Below are 8,467 nucleotides of genomic sequence, written 5' to 3'. Positions count from 1 at the left end.
CATTAAATTACATATGATAGATGAATTCTTTTATACAATGGTTTTTTTTTTTTCTGTCTTTCAGTTGCGGAACAAATTAGGGCCAAACAGTACGCCAACCACGCAGGCCAGGACAAAAAGCATCCAGAATATTATAACCAACAACTGGATACACATCAGGTTCTTTCTCCTCCTCAACCCCTCCACTGTAGTTGCTATGGACTCAGGTGTGCTTGAACCCTCAGCCATTTGCTCCACCCGTAGGCTGACTGTGGGTAAAATAATAAACCGAGCATCCCGTGACTCCAGAGATAGGATCACCCTCTGAGTGACAGTAGTCAGCCGGGTGGAGACTGACACAGGCAGGCGAAAAGCTACAGAAGGTAGCTGGGCAAGGATACGGGAGTTGCATGGGAGGGAGTGTGCATCGCCACCTTCTAGTGGGGTGGTGTGGCGGCACAAGGGACAGGAGATGGAAGGAGGGCTGTTGGGATCAGGTGGGTGGAGAGGGGACAGTTGGATATTATGAAGACATTCCGTGCAGAAGACATGGAGGCATTCCAGCATACGTGGGAGCTTGCACTCTTGATCATATTCTTGGTAGCACACGGGGCATTCCACCTCTGGGGAGTCCCCACTGGCAGAGATTTCCTCCTTGGCAGATGTTGTAACTGGAACTGGGGCCACTGACATGGACGTAGACTGTAGATGGGCCTTCTGAGAATGAGCTCTTTTGTGCAATCTGGGAGCCTGAAAGGGACCCTGTCTTTTAGATTGATCCATAAAGAATAGGCTTGTTACTAGTTTAATATGAAAAGTCATTTACTCGTATAATTGAGTAAAAAAAAATCCTCATAGTTGTGAAAAGTTCAAAATGCATGGCTTTATATTCTCAAGGAAAAATAAATCATTAAATGTGGACTAAATTCAAACTATTACACGGTTTCCAGAAATTTATTTAAACATGCAAAACAAGCATTTTGGAAACAGTTTCCTCATGAGAATTGGCAATGGCTTGTGCTGACTGGATCTAACAAGATTACAATGAATTTCATAATTCTAACCACAAGCTATCCTTCCCTTATTTCCTGCTGTTGAAAATACCTGACACTGCAGTCTATAATGAAAGCTATTCTGTGGAAAAAGTAGAAATTGTGTGCGTCTTAGTAAGTAGTACGTGTGTGTTGAGAAGATGACTGCTCACTGTAAATAGATATATGGCTATATTAGGACAGGTACTGACTGAAAACATTACACAACCATAGATTAAATCTCTGGAGTACTGTTAGTTGTTGCATGTTGTCTGTTTCTGTTTTAGACTGATAATCCTAAACCTCAATTCACACTGGCACTGCCAAAGCAACCATTGCTCAAAGGGAGAGCTACCTGGCAGTACATGTCCCTATAGAGTCAGCGCATCTGGTAAAGCTTGCGATTGTATTTAACAGCAGTTTCCCAGGTGTGAATCTATACACTATTCCAGTCAACAAATTTGTTTAAAATCTATAAAAACATGTATTTTCCCTCTTGTTATTAGAACACAAATATATAAATTGACAGTAGGACAGCTTCTGCTACAATTGTTTTTAGGAATAATAGTTACAGTAAACGTGTTCAGGAAGAGGCAGAGAGAAGAGATAGCAGGGGTACTTTGTGGAATTATAAATAACAAATTAAATATAAGTACATCAGTTGATAAGAAGAACTAATGCCAGGTGATCACATTTTATTTTGAGAAAGAGACTAAATTTACCTTTTCAAAGAATTACTGGTCCTACTTCTCCAGTGAAGCCTTTTGTCTCTTCTTGCATTTGAACAGCACTTCCATTTTTACACGTCAGCATAAAAGAAAAGATATACACGGCCTTCAGTATCACCTCTGTCAAGTCTCATGCTTTTATGAGCACATGTATGTTTTGGAATATGTTTAGCTCACACTCTCTCTCCTTCTCTTTAATTCCCTTGATCCCATGCCTTGTGCCCTACCAAGGGGGTGAGTTTCCCTGACATTTATTACCTAGAGATAGTTTGGTTTCTAGGAGCGGGAGCAGTGATGATTTTTGATGCCTCATTTCATCTCCTCTGGTTAATATACCGTATCATTATTTGACATGAGTGTGATTTCAATTTCTGTTCTACATGGAATCTATTCATACGCCCCATATATATATTTTATTTTGCTTTATCCAGGAAATTCTATATTTTAAAAAAGCATTGCTCAAACAGGAAAAGGAGATGTGTTTGGGTAATCATTATAACAACAGTTAATGAATTCATGTATGCGTTCCACAAGGTTGGTTGGCATTTCAGCTGCCAAGTGCTCATAGTCCATGTTACTGTGATGGGAATAATGTGGGTGAATATTGCACTTTCGGCCCTTGATTACTCAAGTTCAGTTGATTAATTTCTTTCAGTTTTTGCCTTTTTCTCTCTTTTTTTGCAGATCAGGAGTGAGAGCTGACCAAGTTAAAGCAGGTACTTTAGATCTCAAGTGCTTCCACTTCTAAGAACCAGTACTAACATGTTCAACACATTAACAGATTGTGGCTTGCAGTATTTTACAAGTCATTGAAAACTATCTGGAATTCGGTAGTATATATTTAGCAGCAAAAAAAAAAAATTTTAACAATCTTTTGTGATACATTAAAATATTCTCAATTTTAATATAAATGAATGCAGAGAAGCTCTGTGTCTTTAAAAAGCCCTGAATGCACACTTTATATCAATAGACTATTTTTTTTTCACTTTTGCTTCCTGAAGAATGAGGTCATACATATTTCAGACAAAGGCTGTCTGGAGTGCCAAAAGGACTGTAAAAGCCCAGCCAGTTAGATCCAGAAATGACTGTTGAAGTCATTCCCACATGTGTGGGAGGGGAAGACAAATGCAGATAAATTTGGGGAAGTCAGCATGGGGTAAAGAGATATTATTTTGCTACAGGGTTTTTATTTGAAGTGTTAGGACATGTGTAAGCAGCAATCCATTTCCTGATGATTTACAGTAAGAAGCAAGTAAACAATAGCAGTATCATATTCCTGCCATGAACAAATTCCTGTAATAAAAAAAAGAACTGTGATTGTGATTAATTATAAAGGGAATATACAAAGGATACTTGATCTGGAATCAGTGAAGGCACAAGACATCATAGCACTGTTGTTGGAGCATTTCATTGATATTTCTTTTTAATGCACATCTATGATTTAACTAGCTGTATTGTGTGATCTAATACACATACACACATAGTTAAATTCACAGCTGAATCTGTCGGTGAATAAAGCAATAAAATTGTAGAGTGTCCACATGGATAGCAGATATTTCTGAGCCAAATAAAGCTGAGTTTAGGTATGTAACAGGCAGCTGAGCCCAAGTATAAGCACCCACATGTTAAACTATGGCATTTGGAATCTGGTTCAGGTTTGGCCTAAATACAACTAAACATACAACGTGCTTGTTTGGCAATCCTTTTTATGACTAAATACAACTGTAGAGATATGACCTCATCGAGGTTGCACTGGATGGATGTCAGATGATGACCCTGGGTCATTACTCATCCAGAGGCAGTGGTGGCTTGATGGTCAAGGCTCTGGTTTACTGATCGGAAGGTTGGGGTCAAGCCACAGCACTGCCAAGCTGTTGGGCCTTGAGCAAGGCCCGTAAGGGGTGCCGTATCACGGCTGACCCTGCGCTCTGACCCCAACCTCCTAACATGCTTGGATATGCAAAGAAGAAAAGAATTTCATGGAGCTGTAATTCATATGTGACCAATAAAGACTCATTATCATTATCTGGTATATATTGATAGTATAGTATTGATAATGATCACTGAGTTTATTTTGACCAAAAAGTACCCAGACGTGTTCAAAAGCCTCTAGTGAGACAAGATGTTATTTTTAAAAAGCTGAAGATGTAGACTATACAGTGCTGTGAAAAAGTATTTGCCCCATTCTGATTTCTTCATACTCATACTAAATTGTTTTAGAAATTAAAACAAAATCTAAGATAAAAACAAAGGCAATCTGAGTATACACAAAATACAGTTTTTAAATAATAATGTTATTTATTGAAGCAAAAACGTTATCCAATACCATCTGGGCCTGTGTAAAAATGTATTTGCCCCCATAGTTACTAATTCCCCAAATCTATGAAACTGAATTCATAATGGGGTTCAGCTGGACTAGATACAACCAGGCTTGATTAATGCAAACCCTGTTCAATTAAATCAACACTTAAATAGAACTTTTTCAACAGCATGAAGTTAGTTAAAAGGTCTTACTCAGTAACACACTATGCCAAAATTGAAAGAAAATGATGAGGAAGAAAGTGATTGAAATAGAAAGGGTTAACAAACCCTGGAAAGGGTTACAAAGCTATTTCAAAGGCTCTGGGACGCCAAACAACCAGAGTGAGAGCCATTATCTCCAAATGGAAAAACTCGGCACAGTAGTGAGCCTTCCCAGAAGTGGCCGACCTTCCAAAATTCCTCCAAGAGTATAGCAACAACTCATCCAGGAAGTCCCAAAACATCCAAGGACAACATCAAAGGAACTACAGGCCTCTCTTGCATCAATAAAGGTCACTGTTCATGATTCCACTATCAGAAAGACACTGGGCAAAAATGGCATCCACACCTTGATGATCCTCAGTGATCTTGATGATCATCTTGATAATCCTTTTGGGAGAATGTTCTGTGGATTGATGAGTCGAAAATGGAACTGTTTGGAAGTCAGGGGTCCCGTTACATCTGGTGTAAACCAAACACATAATCCCACAGAAAGAACATCATATCTACGGTCAAGCATGGTGGTGGTAGTGTGATGGTGTGGGGATGCTTTGCTGCTTCAGGGCCTGGGCAACTTTAATTGAGGGAAACATGAAGGGTGCTGTCTACCAGAAAATCCTAAAGGAGAATGTCCAGTCTACAATCCGTATATTGAAACTCAAGTGCAGCTGGATTATGCAGCAAGACAATGATCCAAAGCACAGGAGTAAATCCTAGTCCTAGAAGAAATTGAAAGACTGATCTCCAGTTATGGGAAGCGTTTAGTTGCAGTTATTGCTGCTAAAGGTGGCACAACCAGATTTTAAGGGGGGAATTAGTTTTTCCACATTGGTGATAAGTGTTGGATAATTTCTTTGCTTCAAAAATAAATAAATAAATAAATAAATAAATAAAAACTGTATTGTGTGTTTACTCAGGTTGCCTTAGTTTTATGTTGTATTTCGTTTGAACATCTAAAACTATTTAATATGAGATATACACAAATCCAGAAGAAATCAGGATGGGGGCAAATACTTTTTCACAGCACTGTAGCCTACACGCCCATTTAGAGGTGAAGGTTCTCCTTATCCAAGGTGGCAAGGACTCAAATAAGTGTGAATATTCCATTAATTTTTATTTTAAATCTCAATTTTAATCTGGTAAATTTGGATTCTGTTTGGCCAATCTGGACTCCAGAAATGCTACAGAACCGGATACATCCGGACAAAGTAGCTTTTTTATTTATTAGACTAGTCAAAGATTTCGTCCATTTCTAACGTGCTTCATTACAAGGCATCGAAACCCCGGGATCTGTGACGTCACCGTGTTTAGCAATGTTTATGCTGGGGTTGCTAGTGTACTTTTTTTTCCTTTCTCAGACGTTGTACAGTGTTTCCACCCACACATGCACGTTGCTTTTGTTTGGAGCCGCCTATAAAACTCCACTCCGGCGGCATTCCCCCTTCAGATTTGTCCAATCCCTCGGTTTCTCCGTTAGTTCAATCAGACGACGCGATGCTGTCCGAGCTCGAGTGCGGGATATGTTACCGGCTTTTCGACACTGGCCGTCGCTGTCCCCGACAGCTGGACTGTAAACACAGCTTTTGTGAAAGCTGCTTATTGACGCTCACTGCGTGCCGAAGCGAAGACCCTCAATCCGGACCTCAGATAATCTGCGCCTTCTGCCGACACACCACTCCTCTGAACGAGGAGAAACTGAGAGACAACCTCCCAGTGCACGAGGACATTTTGAATCGACTGAAGGCGGAAGGTGTCCTCGAGGACAGCGCGAGCGACGGGGAGGATGACGAAGAGTCCAGGACTGACACAACCGGCCAGTCTAAAGAAGATCATTTACCCAGGACGCAAAGAGGACGACTGTGGAGGTCAATCATTCGTCTGTACAAGAAAATGAAAGGACCGAGTCGGCGAGGTGAGTGGAGTTTGATCCAATCACCTCTTTCCTCATAGTGAACTGAGTTTCACGTTACATTCCTGATTGCGTTGAGTTTCATAGGCGTGACGTAGTGGTAGGACCTTGAACCTAATCTTAACACACAGGTTCCCAACCCTTCGCCCTGTTCTGCACATTGTAATGTTTTCCCTGTTCTAACACACCCACTTCAAGTTTTCCAGGACCAGGGTTGAGAACCAATGTCTTAAATTATCATAACTCCGAATTCATTGCATTAGTTCTGTGTCTCTCATGTGGTTAGTGTGTTGTTTTATGTAGCACCATAGTCCTGGAGGAACGTTGTTTCGTTTCACTGTATATGATTGAAATGACAATAAAGCCACTTGAACTTGAACTTGAGAACTTCCTAAGAACTTCAGACTAAACAAGCACTCATTGTGTGTATGTGTGTGTTTCCCCAGGCTGTATTACTGACTCTGATATGAGGGATCTGGCCCTGATGCATTGCTACATGATATAAAGAACCTGGACTGATGAACGTGACCTGTCGGATGCAGACCAGTGAAGTGTTGGTGCATGGATCATTCCTTTCAGAGCCACCTGAAAATCCTGGACTCTTTCCCCAGCAAGGTTCAATGAGAGAAGGGAAACAGCCAAAAGCAGATGTAAATAAAGCAAAGTGTTGGTAGCAGGGAGCATCACATTTTTGACTTGACTTGAACTGCCTCGTGTTGAATGTTTTATGTATTAAATGTGTTCATACTGTGAAAAGCAGGTATCTGTTATAGCTATATGTATATAGGACTGCAGGTGTGTTTTTGTCTTGCCGTCTGACTCAAATGTCAAGTAACTTATAACAAAACATTAATTCTAATTAGTGTTAACTTGTGAATTGGCTGTATGCTCCTAATGTATATAGTCATCTGTATATATTATGGTATTATAATAAGTTTTCTATTTTTATTTTTTTTTTAAAGATGTTTTCTTGTATTTTTAATAAAAAAAAATTCTCAACCACTTAAAAAAATTGCATTTAGATTGTTGTGGGAAAGAACAGCTTGCCATGTTTGTGTCACAGTTAAAATTAATCACAGGTAATATACATTGAAGATATGTATATTGACGATATACTTGAAGATACATTTTACTAATTTTTTCCCCATTTTATATGAAAAATACATTGTTGGTCAGGTTACATTAAAGTTTGAGTGGTATAGGTACAGTGGATATACAGTGGATATACAGTGGTGCTTGAAAGTTTGTGAAACTTTTACAATTCTCTATATATCTGCATAAATATAACTTAAAGCATCAAGAGAACCCAATTAAACAAAAGAGACAAAAATATTACATTTGGTCATTTATTTATTGAGGAAAATGATCCAATATTACATATCTGTGAGTGGCAAAAGTATATGAACCTTTAGGATTAGCAATTAATTTGAAGGTGAATTATAATATTGGATCATTTTCCTAAATAAATATAAATAGTATAATATTCTTGTCTCATTTGTTTAATTGAATTCTCTTTGTCTGCTTTTGGGACTTGTATGAAAATCTGATGATTTTTTTTTTAGATCATATTTATGCAGTATAGGAAATTCTAAAAAGGTTCACAAACTTTCAAGCACCACTGTAAAAAGTCTACACACCCCTGTTAAAATGGCAGGTTTTTGTGATGAAAAAAAAAAATGAAACCAGATAAATCATGTCAGAACTTCTTCCACCCTCAATGTGAAATCACAACATATAAAATTAAGAAAACAATCAGAAAAATTTTAGGGAAAAATAAAAAGTTACAAATTCCAAATTTCCAAAGTATTAGGTGTACCAGGGAACACCGTGAAGGCCATCATAAACAAGTGGAGAAAATGGAGAAGTGACATTACCAAGAACAGGAGGTCCCTCCAAAATTTATAAAAGGACAAGACAAAATCTTACCAGGGTGGCTGCCAAAAGCAACATTAAAGTAGCTGCAGGAATATCTGATAAGTCTAATTTCTCATATTCTTCACATGTCTGGGCTAGAAGCCCTTTCTCACAAAAAAAACAACATCCAAGCCAAAATTAAATCACCCCAAACCATGTGGCAAAATGTGTTAAAATCTGATGAGAACAATTCCAAAAGGTATAATAATTCCATAATTCCAAAAGGTATATCTGGCACAAAAAACCCTACATCCCCAAAAGAACACCTTACCCATGATGAAGCATGATGGTGGCAGCATCAAGCTTTAGGGCTGCTTTTCTTCAGCCAGAACTGGGGCTTTCATCAAGGTGGATGGAATCATGAATAGTTACAAATACCAGTTGAT

The 8,467-nt window shown here is 38.8% G+C and overlaps 2 protein-coding genes across 3 annotated transcripts in view; one reads left to right on the top strand and one right to left on the bottom strand.

Moving 5' to 3' along the window:
* The window catches only part of si:ch73-335l21.2 (RING finger domain-containing protein), a 4,184-nt gene extending 1,606 nt beyond the window's left edge, over positions 1 to 2,578 (bottom strand). Inside the window, exons 1-2 of one of the 2 annotated variants that reach the window (XM_053629288.1) lie at positions 1,733 to 2,578; positions 1 to 745 (exon numbers count right to left, since the gene is read on the bottom strand). The exon at positions 1 to 745 is cut by the window's left edge and continues 1,606 nt beyond it. In XM_053629288.1, the coding sequence (XP_053485263.1) occupies positions 61 to 672 (612 nt within the window). In that variant the 5' untranslated portion in view covers positions 673 to 745; positions 1,733 to 2,578 and the 3' untranslated portion in view covers positions 1 to 60. The remainder of the gene's footprint in view (positions 746 to 1,732) is intronic. The other variant, XM_053629287.1, reaches the window with a different exon arrangement.
* A 3,111-nt stretch (positions 2,579 to 5,689) lies between these two features.
* On the top strand, positions 5,690 to 7,169 carry si:ch73-335l21.4 (E3 ubiquitin-protein ligase-like). Its single transcript, XM_053629289.1, has 2 exons — positions 5,690 to 6,170; positions 6,614 to 7,169. The coding sequence occupies exons 1-2, from the start codon at positions 5,753 to 5,755 to the stop codon at positions 6,670 to 6,672; spliced, it is 477 nt and encodes a 158-aa protein (XP_053485264.1). The 5' UTR covers positions 5,690 to 5,752; the 3' UTR covers positions 6,673 to 7,169.
* Positions 7,170 to 8,467: the final 1,298 nt, after the last annotated feature.

Source organism: Ictalurus furcatus, chromosome 7, assembly GCF_023375685.1.
Source record: "Ictalurus furcatus strain D&B chromosome 7, Billie_1.0, whole genome shotgun sequence".
Classification (NCBI taxonomy): Eukaryota; Metazoa; Chordata; class Actinopteri; order Siluriformes; family Ictaluridae; genus Ictalurus; species Ictalurus furcatus.
This window is presented reverse-complemented; position numbering and strand designations above follow the sequence as displayed.

Excerpts from the sequence above, each read along its gene's own strand:
- si:ch73-335l21.4 (XM_053629289.1), top strand. The coding sequence starts at position 5,753 with ATGCTGTCCGAGCTCGAGTGCGGGATATGTTACCGGCTTTTCGACACT. Across the intron at positions 6,171-6,613 it reads GAAAGGACCGAGTCGGCGAG|GCTGTATTACTGACTCTGAT; the intron begins GTGAGTGGAGTT and ends GTGTTTCCCCAG.